At 39.5% G+C, this 17,243-nt stretch overlaps 1 protein-coding gene across 2 annotated transcripts in view; it reads left to right on the top strand.

The window, feature by feature from the left end:
- Positions 1-17,243, top strand: part of GPBP1L1 (GC-rich promoter binding protein 1 like 1) — a 32,213-nt gene that overhangs the window by 10,241 nt on the left and 4,729 nt on the right. For both annotated transcript variants that reach the window (XM_032118733.1, XM_032118732.1), the window contains exons 2-8: positions 4,873-5,754; positions 6,442-6,556; positions 6,850-6,979; positions 7,344-7,627; positions 10,353-10,425; positions 11,575-11,768; positions 15,250-15,390. In XM_032118733.1, coding sequence (XP_031974624.1) covers positions 6,497-6,556; positions 6,850-6,979; positions 7,344-7,627; positions 10,353-10,425; positions 11,575-11,768; positions 15,250-15,390 — 882 coding nt within the window. In that variant the 5' untranslated portion in view covers positions 4,873-5,754; positions 6,442-6,496. The remainder of the gene's footprint in view (positions 1-4,872; positions 5,755-6,441; positions 6,557-6,849; positions 6,980-7,343; positions 7,628-10,352; positions 10,426-11,574; positions 11,769-15,249; positions 15,391-17,243) is intronic.

Genomic DNA, 17,243 nt, shown 5'->3' with positions numbered 1-17,243 from the left:
TTAATTCCTTATCATAAACTAACGTACACCTATTCAGTGACACTACTCTGAAAAGTAGCTAAGTGGGAAGAGGTCTGTTCTGAATGTTTGGGCATATCTGCTTGATTAAATAACTTTAAAAGAGCTTCACAGAAAGAAAACTGATGAGGGAAGTAAATTCTGTTCTGCCTTCTGCATCCATGAAATTGTTCACTAATTTTTCTGAATGCTTTTGCAACCCAGCTGACATCTGATCTTTAGGTGATCTTTAGGAGTATTACTGAAATCCCAATTGACTTGGCTGGTTAGAAAAACAAATCTTTACTTTTTTAAAGTAAACATGCTTTATTTAGAGCAATAGATAGAAATGCAGTGAACTGAAATTGTGGCAGGGATAGACAGGTGTTGTCCTTGTGACCTTTTACAGCTGCTATTAACTGGATTGATAAATGTGTAATGAAGGGTAAAAGTTTACTTTTATGCTGGTTTTCCACTAGAGGCTCCACGTCTTTGTGATTTGCTGTTGCAGGAGAGGAGAAACTGAATTAGAGGCTGCAATTAATAGGATTTGTGGTAGACAGCAGTGCTGAAGGGACCTGGGAATGTTTGCAGGGTACAGCGAAGCAGAAAAAACACCCAGTAAAATGTGTCCATTTCAGAAATGTGCACTGCAGTACGTCATGTGGACAAAGGTTGGAAGCCCTAGTTCCAGGTATTCCCAGAGAGGTGGTGTGCTGGAACAGCGTGTCATGGCACAGCAGGCAGCCTGTAATTCAGGGGAGACCACTTCCCCTTGCGTTTTTACAGCCTCGTAGGCCAAGGCAGGAGATGGAAGAGGAAGTAAGAGGAAAAATGCACTGCTGCTAAGGCTCATCTGTTCTGTTTGTTAGGACTTCTGAAATATCTTGATCCATTTCCAGTGAATAATTTCATAGCTCAGTGGCTCTGATTAGCTCGTCTCTCTAGGCTCTTGTTCTGGTCAATGTAAGTCTTTACATATTGAACACCTCCTTGGTTCCCACTGTCAGGTATATCTGAAAAGCTCAGCTTGAGAGTCAAAGCTTTAGAAACTCTGGTTTAGAGATTAACTCTGATAAAGTGTGTGTTAGGAGTAGAAATGAAAATAAATAGAAGGCTGAAAACCAGGCAACTCCCTTCAACTGTGGCAGAGCAAGACGTTTATGAAAGGGGTATTGGAGAATGGGGGTTTCTCTCTGACTGCAGATGTTTCTTACTGTAGTCTGTGTCTCTAACTTGAATGTGCTTGTATGTTCCTTCTGTTTTCATGCCAGTTTTTAATATTTGTTTAAGCAAATACACTATAAAATCTGGTATATAAAAGAGCACCTGACAAGTTTGTTTGACTCAGTTTGACCACTTCTACTTGCATGTAAAATAACACAGTGAAGGGTATTTAGTTGTGAAACTTAAGCACTTACCAAGGGGAAAAAAGTACTTTCGGAACAACAAAAAAATAGGTTACTAAAGGCATTTTTAATGTTACATGTAAAAAATGATAATATAAATTGTTAACAGTTCTAATTAACCTTTAAAAATAAGTGGAACCCAGGTGCTAATACAGGGTTTAATTTTTTTCGTACTTAGATGACTTGCCAAAGACTATTTCATTTTGATGGGTGAAATAATATTTTGGGATAGTTGACAGACAACCATTTTTTTTCTGCACCAAAGCTCATTAATGCAGGTTTCATTGTTCTGAAAGGAGGTATGCCTTTAGAGAACATTTCATTTAGTGATATTATTATTATTTTCTTTTTCTGATTTGTATTAGCAGAAATAATTCACATTTTAATTCATTTAAAAGGAAACTGAGAATTAATTAAGTTTGCATTGACACGCACTTTCCTTTGCTTTTTTTCTGGAATTGGGAGTGGCTACTGATGATCTTTGTCCTTGTGTTTTCCATAGTGAAGCAGAGATCAGTACAGATTGAACTGTAAATGCAATATTAGAAGAACTGAGTAGTTATCAAAGGTCACTTCAGTTCTGTGTAGTAATAGGGAATAAAATCTGTTAGATATTAGGAAGAAAATTTTTCAAGTGCACACTTTTTCCACTGTATAAATGGGCCATGCTCCCAAATCTTGAACATTTGATGCAGTTTTCGTGACATTAAGAACCCAAAGAGTAGGGTAAAGGCTAATAAGGGTGATTAGAGGTATTCAGAAGGCTTCCATGAATAGTCTTGGTTTGGAAGAGGCATGACTTGAGTCAATATATCTCGTGTAAAATTGTGAGTACCATGGAAAACTGAATAGAGTGTGGTTGGGCACTTTGGTAGCACAAGAAAATACCCAGTTGAATTGAGGCTGGCATTTTTTAATAGCTACAAGTTGACTTCTACACAAAGCACAAGTAAACTGTGCCCACTCTCATTTGGGAGGCAAAAATGTATAAATGTGTCTGAAAACAAAGCAACTTGAACAGATTTGCATAGAAGCTCTGACTGGTAATAAATTGTAATACAGACTCTGGCTTAAAAGTCTGAGAAAGTATCCTGGGAGTCCTGCTGCTATTTGTTCTTGGTCTTGGACTTTTTTTTTTCCAATAATTGGTTACAGGTTGCTGTCAGAGAGGGTAATGGAGAGACTGTGGGTCCTGCCCCTTAGGATTTTGTGATGTTACTGTTGTCAGTAGAGTGGTAGGTTATGGAAGTGGTCTCAGGTAGGTTGCAGATCTGCTGTTGGATGGGATCCAGAGCGTGTGTGAGAGGGGGCTGTAAAACCCAGCATGGGGGCTCATCCTGGAGACTGAAGAGTTTCAGTGCTACTGTAATTTACAGCACTTCATTTAACAAGGTTTTTGCTCTAGCAAGAAGTCTTCCATTTAAATGTGACGTCCCTTGTTCTTTTTGTGCTGGGATGTGCCCAGGAAGGCGATGACTGAAGAGTTGTGTATGTCCCTACTGAATTATGGGGTCAAGTCTAGGAGTTGTACTAGAGGGCTACAGGTGCACCAGGCACTGCTTAATGAACTGCCCTGGTCATTCATACTTACAGTGATATCAAAATAGCAGCTTAAGAGACCCAAATCTCTGCAAGATCATCTATAAATTGGTGGTTGGAGTTTTACAAAATGTTTCACCTTCGCTTTAATTGTGCTGAAATGTGAAAGGAAACCTCGCAGCAACACGAACTGTTGATGTGCTTTCCTTTTCCCTTGCCTTTTCCAAAGGTCCTGGGAACCTTTTTGGTAAATGGAACCTGGGTATTGTACTTCTGTGGTGTTTTTATTTTTGTTTTGTACTCAGACCTGGTTCTTACTTCAAAACTGCAGTTCTGTGATGTTCATTTATTTAGATACCTTAAATCCAGAGAACAGTTCTCTGTGGGCTTTCTTTAGGTCCATTTTTCACATTGCTGTGAACCATTCTCAAGGTTCATTAAATCAACTTATTAAATTTTTTAACTTCTATCAATAGCTTGACTTAGCTCAATTGCTATACTGTTCATTCTGAAGAGCATATTTATTCAGAAGGTAATGAATCTTGTTTAAATATAGTCAACTGCATTGACTTTGTCCCTGTTTTGTCTTTCACTTACTCATCAAATGTTTGGTGGTAGACTTAGAAGGTCCCATCTTAAAGAGTTCTGTACCTGTACAAGTTCAGCATGATGGGAAGTCTGTTCTGTCTGCAGCAGATGTTCCGTTATGTCCATTATGCACACTGAAAAATTACCCTTTAATATAAAAATATGTCTTTATAGATCGGTTGTTTGCAATGTGTAATGCTCAATAGATTGTAGCACAGGATAGGGCGCTCAGAAAGTTCCCAGGTCAATACTGTGTGTGGCCATGACCACTCTGGTTTTTCTTTGTCTTGGCTGGTAGTTTATACATGTTGTGAGGCTGCTTGTTCTTGCTTTGTCTGCAGAAATGTGGTTGTGGCTCAGAGCCTAGGTGAAGTGTTTCCATCTTTCCAAACTCCTCTATACAACAGTAACATGCAGTTCCAGAAAGAAAAAAAAAAAACATAAAAATGAAGGGATTTATTAAAGGGGTGACCCAGAAGATAAAAGGTGGTCGTTCTTTTACTATTCCCAGTGTGTGTTTATTTTGAGCCTTGATGAAAATCACCTTAAAAACTTTTTTTAAAAACCCACATGGTTAGAATAAAGAGTGACATAACATATGCAATGAAAACCAAAACTGAGCAAAGAATGGAACCATATCCAAACAAAGGAAAAAATCTCTGATAAGTCAAATATAAAAGCATAATAAGGCACACCTAAAGGCATCTTGAGAAACAGCTGATGGCATCAAAACAGTAATAAACAGTCTTGGTTGTTTCAAGATCACTAAACTCTGTATTTGCTTCTGGTTAGGTAGGATGGTTCAAGGAAAAAGAGGTCATAACAGAATAACTCAGGCTGTGGTGGTGGTGATATTTTCCATGGAGCAGTTAATGAAATACAGTTTGTATTACTGTCATCATCCTCTTGAGAGGGGAGTCTGGCTGTACTGGAGCGGGTGAGGAATGACGTAGGCACGTAGAGATGAGGCATTTGGAATGGCCAGGCATACCTGCAGCCTAGAGTCTCATTATTTTAGCAGCAGGTTTTAAAATTGCTATGAAATGTGGAATCGCTTTCATCAGCTGCATGCAGTTTCTCCACTCTTCCCTTTATTCTGATTGGTTTTGTTGCTCTTTTGTGGACTAACTCTGGGAAGTGATCATTTAAAAGTGAAAATGCCCTTTTCAGGGACTCTTCTTTTAATTAGATTATTTCAGGTTTTGTTTTGATCAGAGATCAAATAGCTTTTGGCACTTGCACTATAGTTGCTTGATTTCCCTTTCTGTTTTTCTCTTTAGTCATACTTTGTCATGTTTATGCCACTTGTATTGACGGAGTTTTGTTTGGTTTTTTACAGTGACGGTAGTTCCTGTCTCACCTCTTTGATGGAAGAGGACTATGACCCAGAAGTGAACTCTTCACTGTAGAACAAGAAGCTCTTGTGGATAATTGTGTCCCTTTAAAAGCAGCACCCAGTCTACAAAAAATAGAGTAGAAGAGATTATTTTTGGACCTGGCTTTTTTTGTTCATGTGACCTATGTTTCAGCATGTAAATGGTGAAAAACAGGGAGAACATTTGTGCCTGCTTCTGAGCTTTATATCAAGTAGTGCTTAGCTCTGTGGAGCATTAGCCAAGTTACGTGAAGACTAGAGTATATCCTAACATTCATTTTTTAAAATATTTTACCTTTTTTTAGCAGATGTATGTGATAAAAATGAAATTTATATTTTAAGAGCACTTGGGCAGATGCTTCTTGTTTAGATCTCAGCATTTAGGGCAAACATTTTTACGTAACATCTTTTTTCCAGAGCATTTAGGTTGATCTGCTGCAGATCATGAACTGTCCAGCAGCTTTGAGTGTATGTGTTCAGTATTAACCATGATGTTGCTCTGAATGTTGTCATGCAGACTTGACAAACCTTTTTGTAATGTAAAGGCTGACTTCTGTACTACCATAACCAGAGGAAATTTAATGAGGTGAACGTGGGCGTGGCTTTTTTAAATATAAATTACCTTCTTAGGTATCTTTTTTTTGTAGTGAGAGTGCAAAGAGAGGGTAAAATGAGCAGCTGAGGGGGTGAAGGGCACAGTTGGCACGAAGTGCGGCCTCTCGTGCTCTGCTTTGAGACGCACTGTTGCCTCAAGGCTGGCCTTCCAGAATTCTGGAGAAGGAAGGAACCCAGAGGTCACTGAAGCACACAAACTGAGGACATTGGACTGCAGAGGCCAAACTCAGGGTAAGTGATCATATGTACTTACTACTTTGCTATACTGTATTGACTTGCCTCTAGATAAACTAAAGTGGAAAAGTAAAGCAAAATGGTAAATTGGAGAACCTTCCACAAAAAAAGATGAAATTCATTTATACAGAGCAATAGTGAAATGTTCATCATTTTGAGCAGTAAAAATTGCTGTGATATGTTGGAAAGCACATAGGAGTTCAGGAGCTGGCATATGGTTGTCTTTCAGGTCTCTGATCTGCTCTAAATGTCTCTTAACATCACAAGTTGGTCATATTTGATTTACAGCCTCTGGAATAAAACATGCAGTGGTCACCCCTTTGCAGACTGTGAGACAATGATCAGTGAAGAATTGTACTCCAAATTCTGTCGTATCTTGATTTTTACATCTGCCTTGTATGGCTTTTCTGTGCCATTCGTTCTGTTTCCTTCCCCCTCCACACCCATTCTATCATGAACTTCATGGGTTTGTTAAGTGTAAACAGGAAGTAACGGGGAATGTTGGAGTTCTTACCTGTTTCAGTCAGAGGAGTAAAGTCAGCAGGACAAGAAAAACGTTCAAGTATAATATGAAAAACTTCAGCACTTTCCCCCTCCTATTTGTATAGGCCAAACTTTAAGAGGTAAATTGTATTATTATTTCAGTTTGGATAAGATGACAGGGAGTGTTCTTTTCATTTACAGATCCTGGCCATGAGGTTTGATGCCTCATTTTATTGAAGGGAGACACTGGACCTAAATGGCGCAGCATGACTTTGTTCCTGCCTGGCTTAACTTCTCAACACCACAGTCAACCAAGGTAACAGTAATACAGATCACCTCCTTTCACAGCTCTTGACCATGGGTAAGATGAGTGCATTAGGTTCTCTGTGATTCTACGTGAGACAGGTGGATTTGTGAGCTGTTCTGATCAGATCCAGGCTCATTGACATTGCTGGCTAATCAATGTAGATATGGATGCTGTATTGAAAACTTGTACAGGAATGTGTGGCTTGGTGGTTTTTTTCAATTAGCCAAATGTCACTGTTGGACGGACAGGCTCCTGGAGAGTCCAAATGAGTGCTTCATTACATGACTTTTTACTTTCCGCAGTCCCCTGCAGCCACCTTTGAGAAACATGGAGAGCATCTTCCACGGGGGGAGGGCCGCTTTGGCGTGAGCCGCAGGAGACACAACTCTTCCGATGGATTTTTCAATAATGGGCCCCTCCGAACTGCAGGAGGTGAGTAAGAAGGATCAGAATGCAGCCTGAGAGCAAACATTTTGAAATGTTCTACAAAATGAAGAATTCAGCAGAATAGAAACATCCTCCCAGACTGTACCTTTTCAAAACATCCTATGAGGAAGTTGTACTACTCTCTTCTCCCATACAATGTGCTCAGGCCTTAAGGGGTTTTCATGGTAGCTGTATGTGCATTGTATAGCTTGGTTTGTTTTCTGATATAATCACACGGTACTTAGTAAGTTCAGCTCAGCAGTTACTTAGTGAACACTGGCTGAACAACAAGAAAGACAGCCTGATATTTCCAGTATTCTGTATACTGTGTTGATTTTTCTTACTTGCATCCTTATCTCCTTTTGTTTAGACTGCTGGCATCAGCCGTCCCTTCTCCGCCATGATTCTGTAGATTCTGGTGTTTCTAAAGGAGCTCATGTTGGGCTTTCTGGCAGTCAGCCTGGCTGGCATGGTCCCTCACGGGGCCATGATGGTGTGAGCCAGCGTGGAGGAGGAGGAACTGGAGTTCATCGCCACTGGAATGGCAACTTCCATTCTCGGAAAAGTTCCGCCTTTCAAGAAAAGCTGCCTGTTGAATCCAGGGAAGAGAAGAAGGAAGATAAAGAGCATTTGCAGTTTGAGGAGGAAGACTTTGTAAGTGTGTAGCTTCTCACTAGAAGTGGCAGGTGTGAGAAGTGGCTTTTCGATCTCAGTTGTATTAGCATTGATAGGTGATGAGGATCTAGAGTTGCATTCTGTTCCACGTTTGAGACACAACAAATTTAATAAAATTAATCCGACACTGATAGGATGCTGATTGATACCCAGAGCCCTCAGGACTTGGCGACCTGTTGGATTATGGGGTTTGGCTCATATGTTTTGCAAAATGGTTATTGTGAATTGAAGGCATTGTAACATTAAAGCTAGGTCTTCAGCGAAACCCATAAGGTGGCAGAGGAAGAGTAGTTGCATTGACTTTGTGTCTTTGCTTACAAAGCCTTTTTTTTTGCTCCTAGAAATACATCTGTTCGGCTTATCTTCAGTATGCCTGCTTCAGTCTTCCTGTCTCCTTCACTCTGATACATGTTGGTGTTTGTGATAACCTTCCCAAGCTTGTTCATGACATGCTCAGACCTTTGCAACCGTCTGCCTTGAATCTTCTGGAATAGTATTATCAGAGATGTTTTCCCCTCTCTCTCTGTTTATCTGTGGATCAGGGTTTCTTGAGCCATTTCTTCCATCACTATCTCCAGTTCACCAGCTTCCTTCTTACTCAGCATTTTGATTCACGTGGTATTATCAGTATGATAGTCTCTTACATCCTGACTCTATTTTTACTGGAGTATCTTTCGTTTTTCAAACTTTATCAAATAGTACTTGGACTTTACAGCTTTCATCCTTACCATGTACCTTCCTTAATGCTAATGCTTTGAGAGATGTGCACCTTTTCTACTTTCTCTTTTCAATTTAATTCTATTTCTTCTGACCCCTGAAGAGTGTTTTATTATTAGACCATGTGTTTTTCTTTTTGCATCTATTTCTTGCTGTCTCTAGGCTCTTCTTGACCAGTGTAATGAGGGGAGTATCATGTGTAAGGTTCTGGTAACTCTGTCCTTTCCCCTAATGCAATTCCTCTGTCTTTATCTTCAGTGCTAAAGCCTTTGCTGCCTCCTGTAATGAGAGGTTCTGGTGATACTGTGCACACTTGCATGTATCATCATCATGAGGTTTTTGCTGTCTTCTTCAGCATTTGTCTCTGGAAGGCTGTTCACAACTGAAATTGTTGTGGCAGTTTGATGGCTTTTGCTCAGGAATTTACGTGTCAGAGTGAAATACACTAATGCCTCCAGCTGCTTCAAGCCAAAATCCAGAGCCTACACTTAAACTGCCACAGGAGGCAGTTTGATTTAAGCTGCTGGGGTTTTTTTCAGTGAAGTGCCTGGGAAGTGATTGCATGCTCTTGTTCAGCTGCTGCTGCTTGGAGCAGGAGCCTGCATCACAGGGTGGTTAGCAGCTGGAAAACAGGGATAAAGCTTGCATGTCGATTTCTGTTACCTGATTTCTCAAGAATACTGTAGTTCAGAATTTCTATAAGACTGGTTTTTTGACTGTCAAAAGTCTGTTGAAATCTAGAAATATTGCAATGACTGTGACTGTGCAATCTGTTGTTGTCTATCTTGGTCTAAATCTTTATTCCACGTACTTCATTCTCTTTGCCTTGATGAGTGCCTTCCCCAACTACATGGCTGTTCTCTAATTACTTCCCTCATTTTTAAGATGGTAATACCACGTGCTGGCTAGCAGCAAGCTTTATTTAGTAACTCCTGTATTGTTTTTGCCATAGTGGTGAAACTGATGTATGCTGTGGTTAAGTGTGTAGCTGTTAGGCCTGCGTGGCTGACAACACTTTTCCTGAAAGGTTTGCAAAGCATGTTGTTAGTCTAAGTGTGAGCATGTCTACTGTAAAACTGACCTGTAGCTAAAAATTGAAGCTCTTAAACAGATTAATTTCTAGGGACTGAGGCAGGAATTTATGCTATGGTGTGACATTTTTTCCTAACTCTTACAGAACACGAATACCTACTATGTCAGATGCTCGCTATTAGAGAGTTATGCTGTCACCATAGTAACTGACATATGAGAGATTCATTAGAAAGAGGAAAAAGATGGCTGTATTTTGAACTGAGGTTATTTGGGACACAGGAAGAGGAATAGCTAATCAGGAACACTTGTCATTGGATGCTTAGATTTTCTGCACTCTGCTTTGAGATTGGACATATCTGTAGTTGTTCCACCAAGTTGAATTCTGAAACTGAACCCCGGGTAAGTCTGCAGAGAGCACAGAGTCTGCGTGCACTCTTGCCCTAAAAAGTGGACTCTGAAGTTTGATATCAATTTAAATGTAGCTTTTTTTTGTCAGTAAATATATTCCTTTACATTACGAATCTAGTACTGCTTTGGGGTGGTTTTCTTTTAATTGGCTGATGCACAATTATTGTATTAAAATATTTATGAAATTAGGATAGATTCTTCATGTAGTGATGATGTGGATTCTATTTTATTTTTTGAGCTGCTGACCAAATACCTAATTTTTTTATACATGTACTGATTGGTAGAATCTACTTAACCATAGTAGAAGACTAGAGGGCTTATCCTGAACCCTCTGATAGTTCCATTGGAAATACAGCAGAAACCAGGGAGAATGCAAACTTGATTTTTAGATGTCTTTGTGGCAAAGCACTCTCTTCCACTTTAGGTGCTGTTCAGAGAAATCTACCCATACTCTGGGTTCCTGGAAACAAAATGTTACGTTAATACTGATTATTTTTTTTGTTTTCTATGATAGAACAATATAGTCATTTGCATTGTCTTTTTACAGCCATCTTTGAATCCAGAAGCTGGAAGACAAAACAACCAGAACAAACCTTTAGGGACACCTTCTGGAGTATGGGGTAGGTAAAGGTCGCTGTACATAAGGCTGATGATGGAGCAGAAAATTGTAACTGGTGTTTAAATGCTGGGTTTTTCACTCAGAAATACTTTAAGGACTTAAGTGAAGGAGACAGTTTACTGCTTTCTGTCCTTTGCTGTTTTCCTCCCACAGTCTTCCCCAGTCTCTTGGCCTTTGTGTCTATTTGAAATTGTGCTTGTCTTGTCATAAAAAAACAGCCAGTGGCAGTAATGTCACTGTTCTGTGTTCACTTCCTGTCGTGCTGCAGTTACCATTTCACACAGACATCACTTGAAGGGCAGAGCAGATTGGAGTGAACTCGACATTAGTTCCTGACTTGGGATCTTCATAGTGGAAATACAGCAAAACTGTCATAATTCTGTGGTTTGAGTTTAGTTGATTTTTTTTAAACTCAGAACAGCCTTGCTTTGGATCCTGATGTACTCTGTGAATCTATGCCTTTAAAAAAAAAAAGTGAAACAAGGTACTAGTTCTAGCAGTTAAACACAGATTTGTTAATATCTAGTTGGATTAGTTAGGTTAGATACTGTAAGTAGTACAAATGCTAAAGAAGCTCAGAAACCCTTTTTGCAGTACTGTTGGGTTGTATTCTTTTGCTTGCTTGTCTAGTAGCTGTTGTTCTGCTCAAAACCTAATGACAATTAACATTTATGGGCTTTTACCTGCTTATATTACTAGTGTTTTTAAAGTTGTTGCGCTCCTGAAAATGTGATTATCTGGCCTAAGAAATATTAACTGTGCTTGTTTGTAAAAGCACTGTCTTTTGAGGTATAAGTTACATAAATATTTTTGCTATGTTAGTGAACTAACAAAGCTGATCCATGATTGATCCAAAAAATGCTCATAACTCTTCTGATTCCTGTAGAATGGTGCAAGGCTGTTAAGTGATGTCACTGTAGGTTATTTCTTTCAGCATCAAGGAAGCTGTTGTGTTTAAATTAGAAAAGATTGTATTTAGATATCCACATCCAGTATCTTTGCTCAGAGCTGAAATGAAAGAGCAGCTGGTAACAGTCTCAGATTCAGATGTGTAGTGTCTAAGATGGAGAGGGAGGAACTGGAACAGTGTACTGAAGCTGTTTTGAGACTGAATATCTGTATTTCAGAATCTCTTGTTTTGTTTTTACAGAAAACCCCCCTAGTGCCAAGCAACCTACCAAGATGCTGGTCATCAAAAAGGTTTCAAAAGAGGATCCTTCCGCCGCCTTCTCAGCTGCATTTACATCACCTGTTTCTCACCTGGCAAATGGCAACAAAGCCACCACCATTGTCCCAAGTGTCTACAAAAATCTGGTTCCTAAACCTGCAGCTCCTCCTTCCAAGGTACAGGGGGTTCCAACCAAATTAGTGAACTGCAGATCAAGGGAATCAACCCCCGACAAGTAGCAAGAGCTGGAATCCAGTTGTTTCTGGGGCAGTGGCTTTTACAGTCGAGGTCTGAAGTTGTTCTCTGTTAAAATGCCTTTTGGTTTTGTCCCTACTGAGGTCTATTTGAATGGGTGTGTCCTCATGCATTAGACAAATCCTTATCTTAATAAGACAAAACAAGCAGTGCTGGAGAGGGGGAATGTGTGCTGCTATGTGCTTGAGCTGTTCACGTGACTACCTTGAAAAATCTTTATTGGGTTGCAATACTTTGATGTGTCCAGAACAATTGAGGCTAGGATCAGATTAGATTGTAACATCCTGCAATTCAGGTGTAATTTAGTTGAGCCTTAAAAACAACCTGGAAGAGCAATAGGGTTTGTGCTATAGTTCTTTTACTGGAGGAAATACAGTAGTGCTAAAAAAAAAAACAAGTAATTTTTTTTAAAAATTTCTTAGTTCTAGGCTTAATCTTGTCCATTTTTCTGGAGAACCAACATGTATAGATGCCTTAGAAACTTGAAAGAATTGATAGTGAAAGTATATAAAAAGCTAAAAAAAATGTTAGCTAGGTTATTCTTTAAAGAGATGTATACTTTGATCTCTAAAATATATTAATTACTGATGCTGGCTGTGACATTCCAACAAAATCTTCCCTATGATTACAATAGATCATTCTTACACACTTCAAAGATAAAAGTAAGAGACACTCAGCTTTTTTTTGTAGGAAAGCAAGTTTAGAGCTTCTTCCCCTTTTGTAAATGTCTGTTAATTCAGGTTAAATTCTGCCAGCTACAGGAAAAAATCATAGTGGTTAAAATGATTATCAAATATTTTTGTCTAAACACTTAATTTGACAGTTGATCTACTTCTTGGGGTGGTGGGTTAAATTGACCCTCTTAGAAAGGTTATTTATACGGAGCTTTTCATTCCACACAGTCCATGTATGTTCTTGTTTAGATTAGGTAAACAAAATGCAGCTTCTAATGGGTAGGGAGCCTGCTGTGGCTTTTATTTTTGCTTTTACAGCTTGATTGATACATGTGTATACATAGTCTGACCTGGATTTAGTCTGGATGTTTTGAGTGTTCTTTGAAACAAAAGGCCAGAGGTACAGTTTCTGACCAGACTGTTAGATTATCTCTGGCTTCAGTCAAGGAGAGCTGCTCTTGAAGCTTTTCCTAACCATGTTCTGAAATTAGACTATGTAGGTTTTGATTCCTCAGATAAAAAGAGCACATTATTCAGTGCTCACGGTTGGAATAAAACTATGATCTGAAGGTTCAGCATCCATCAAAAATAGTGGTAGGGCATTTTTTGTTAGCTTGCTTTACATGTTACATAGGTCATTTGCATTCCAGATTGTTTGTCTATATTTAAATCAGAGATTATGGCAGTATGTAGTGGTACCTGCCTAAGTTCCTTTTAATTAAGTTTTTACTTCACTGAATCCAGTAGGCCTGGATTATACCTGGATTTATACCTGAAATATTACAGTATTGATAACACAGGAAATGTTCTTTGGCTAGTGGAAAAGGTATTAATTTTTGATCTGTAGCCCAAGAGATCAATCACATTAAGCAGGCTATAAATATGTACCTGGTGATTTAGCTGCTAATTTCTAAGTGTTTATGCACTGACATGGTGCTGTGGTTACTGAGGCAGTGTGATATTCCTCAGTGTTGGGGATTGCAGTGCTAAGAATTATCTGCTGATGTCATCAACAGTGCTTTTTTTAATGAATGGTGACCATTAGCAAAACCAAAAGGTGGGGTATCAGCCTATCCTTAGCCACAAAAACTGTGTGCATTGATGCCTTTTTAAAGTCGCAGCCTTAAAGCAGCTGTGGTAGGATGGAAGACTTCTAGAAAGTTGTCCAGGAATTGCAGTGCATAAAGTAGTAGGGGAGTCAAAACATTCCTTTCACAAAGTCAGCAGTATTGGAAAGCTGTCACAGGAAAACTGAATGAGAAATGGTTTTGTTAAGTTGTACCAAGTAGTTCAGAAAGGAAGAGAACTGGTGGCAGTGGAACAAGTATGTTCTTCCTGGCTAACTGAGATGGCTAATAGCTCACAGTCAAGCAATCCGTGAAGGTCACACTCAGCTTCCCCAGGAAAGCAGTAGGGGTCTGTCTTTGGATCTGTCTGAGCTGCCCCTTTGTGGAAGCCTGGAGAACAGCACTGGGCAGCTGAGAGCTGGGAATCGAACAGTGCAACCCTGGAGCTGCAGAGAGAAACTTTTTGTCAGAGTCATACTGCACCCTAATTTTAGTACAGGCAATAAGTATTGCGCACATTAGGGTATTTCTGGGCTTTGAAGGGGATGTTTTTAATGTGTGCTGTGAATGCCATAGAATCCATTTGATAATGTGGGATGCTCATTTTTAAGTTGGAGTGGAAGAGTAAAGCTGATGGCCTCCCCATGCAATCTATTTATTTAAAAATTTATAGAAGAACCCAGTAGACAGTGACAACATACTGAAATAGTGCCTCTGTTCTCATTGCTGGCAGATTGCAAGATCTGTTGCATCTCAGATTTAACTCAATCCTATTTGTGCATGAATTATTTTACTAGTGACTTGAAGGTGGCTTCAGAAGTCAAAGGAACCTGTATTTTTAATGTTCTGATAGTGTCTTGCTAGTGCCACTTGATACAAGTTTCTTCTTAGGATTGTTTTTGTAAAGGCTCTCACTTCACGGTGTTTGTCCCTGACTGATAAGAGAGCTTCAAGAACAACATTCCAAGTAACAAAAGCTTACCTTGAAGTCTTTGCTCTTCAGCCAAATGGCCAGTGTATTCAAAGGGATACTGCAGAGAGTATCCAGGGCAAAACAGCAAGTGATCCTGCACTGTAATAAACTGGCTGCTTGCTTCTTTTTCTTGTTGTTGTTGCTGAATTGGTGCAACGATGGACATTTTCATAGCTCCAGGAAATAAATAATTTGCATTCTCAATTTGCATTCTCACCCGAAACAAACTCTTCCTTGATGCGCTTTTTCCTTGCACAGGCAAACTTCCTGTCAAGTGATTGGAAGCCTTTCTTTGTGGCGTGCAGTGTTTCCCTAAGAAGTGTAATTTTAATTGGGATTTTTTTTAATTTCCTGTCTGTGGGTAGCTGTAAGATGAATTGCATTACACAGTGGTGGTTCCAATTAATGAAGGGCAATGCTGGATTTTCTCTTTGAGCTCTTAATGGTGTTTTACTGAAGGGTGGTGCCCATGAACCAGAATTGTGTGTGATTTGGGGGAAACAGCAATGCCAGGGGAAAAATGATGATTGTTGAAATGGACCTTTTGAGACTGTTCTTGCAGAGGGAAGGAAAAAAAATCCATACAACAGCCAGCATAATGTTGTTTATTTATTTCAATAATTTGCAAGCAACCCCTTCTTGGGCCTTACCATTTACTGCTCTGTATTTTGTGTTCTTTTCAATGCAGCCAAGCCCATGGAAAGCCAACAGAAGTGAACATAAACCAGGCTCGCTGTCCTCCACCCGTGACTCTGCCTTTACCAGTCCAGTGTCTGTAACCAAACCAGCGGTACTGGCAAGTGGCTCAGTCCTCACCTCTCCCAAAGAGGTAAGGGTTGGGCTTAGGTATAGGGTGGGAGCTTTTGTCACTATCCCCTACTCCAGCATATTCGTGATAAGGCCCTCTCTGCATGCGGTACCTACCTTTGCACCCTCGATGGATGACTCACTTGGACATTCTTAGCACATTCTGCCACATCGATGATACACTAAAAGAAAATAAACCTTCATAAAAATGGGGTTTATCTGGCTGTAAAGCCATTGGTGTTTGTTCAACTGTATTAGAATTTCCTTCCAGTAAAAAAAAAACCTCTAATGCTTTAAATGGTGTTGTGTAACAAGACACGCGTCAGCTTGGTATTATGGGAGTGCAGATACTAAGAACTGATGTGAATAGGTAGGTAAATTGATTCCCATTATGTTCTTCAGTATAGGAAAGGAAGGGGAAGGAAGGTGATCTGCCTTATTTCCTTTCTCTAGAACAACAGCACAAACACTAGGTTCTGAGAGGGTTGAAGGAGTTTAACATGTGTACATGTGACTTTTCAGCTACAGTATCTGTTTTTAATTTTGACCTTGGAAGGAGGTAATCTGCTGAGATGGAAACTGACTTGCCCCTAGTTTTGGTCTGAAGTATAGAGAGAACATTGAAATATAAATCTCTTAATATTTCAGCAATACCTATGACATTGCACAAGAAAAAAAAAAAAAAATAACAGATTGTGATAAATTCCTGGCCAAAGCAGCTGCTCTTTACAGATTTGGCTTAATGATCTTGGAAGTCTTTTCTTAATGATTTTGTGATTCTGTAAATGATTATTCACAACATCTGAAATTAGCTTGTTCATGTTTTAAGTGTAGAATTGAGGGATTTTTCTAGTAGTGCATTTTTCTTGTTCCTTTGTAGATATTACTTCCAAAATAAGGCCTTGTCATCTTTACGATTCTCTGCTTTGCAGGCTTTACTTTGCAGCAGCCTGCACTTTTCTGCCTTAGCCACAGCTGAGTGTACAAGCAGTCATTAAAGGCAATAGTTAATAAACAGACACCTGTCACTTTGACAAATAGATCTTGCACTCTGTTCTTTTCCCTTACGATTGCTTCTGTCTCTCTTTAGACCAAGTTCTTCGTGCTGCTGACAGCCTTCCTTTTGGGTAATGCACAGCACAGTATGGACAGTGTAAATATGTAAACTTAAACAGGCTTTCACCTCAGCAGACATGACAGGGGCATTTACTTCGTATCATATTGGAGTAATGCAAGTGTTTCCTTCACCTGCCCCCAGGAAGGTCTTGTGTGAAACTTTAGTCAGTGAAGATGTTGGATACTAACCTAAGAGTTAAACATAAAGGGCTTAAAAATTCCTTCCAACTAAACTGGACACTTGTAATACATTTTTCTTTGAATCTGTTGGAGACTTAAGAGTATGAAAACACAGGTCTGTAGACAGCAGATAGTACTGCAATCCTGGTTTTGTTTCTGAAACGGGGATAATGCGCTTCCTGCAAAAGTGGTAAAAATAGCACCTTTACTCGTAAGAGACCACAGTGTGTTGAAAACTAAAAGGGTGCCAACTAGCACTGGCTCTGTCCCCACAAGCCAGTCTAAGACAACCAAACTACAATACAGCCTAAGTTCTTGAAATGAATTCAGGATTACTTTTTTGTAAGACTAGCCAGACAGACATCAGAACAAATCTGAGGTGATGCATAGTGCTCTCATTAAAAAAAAAAAACCAAACACCCAAAAAAAATCAACACCAAAGATTGAGATGCCTTGATGTTTCAGTCAAAGGGCTAAGCTTACGTTGGAAGAGATGCCAGCCTACTATTTCAGTGCTAAAGAAGAATGCTCTGTAAAACATAACCCTTCTACAGAAAGTTATGCATGAAACTAGAATTG

The sequence above is a fragment of the Corvus moneduloides genome, chromosome 9 (assembly GCF_009650955.1).
Source record: "Corvus moneduloides isolate bCorMon1 chromosome 9, bCorMon1.pri, whole genome shotgun sequence".
Taxonomy (NCBI): Eukaryota; Metazoa; Chordata; class Aves; order Passeriformes; family Corvidae; genus Corvus; species Corvus moneduloides.
This window is presented reverse-complemented; position numbering and strand designations above follow the sequence as displayed.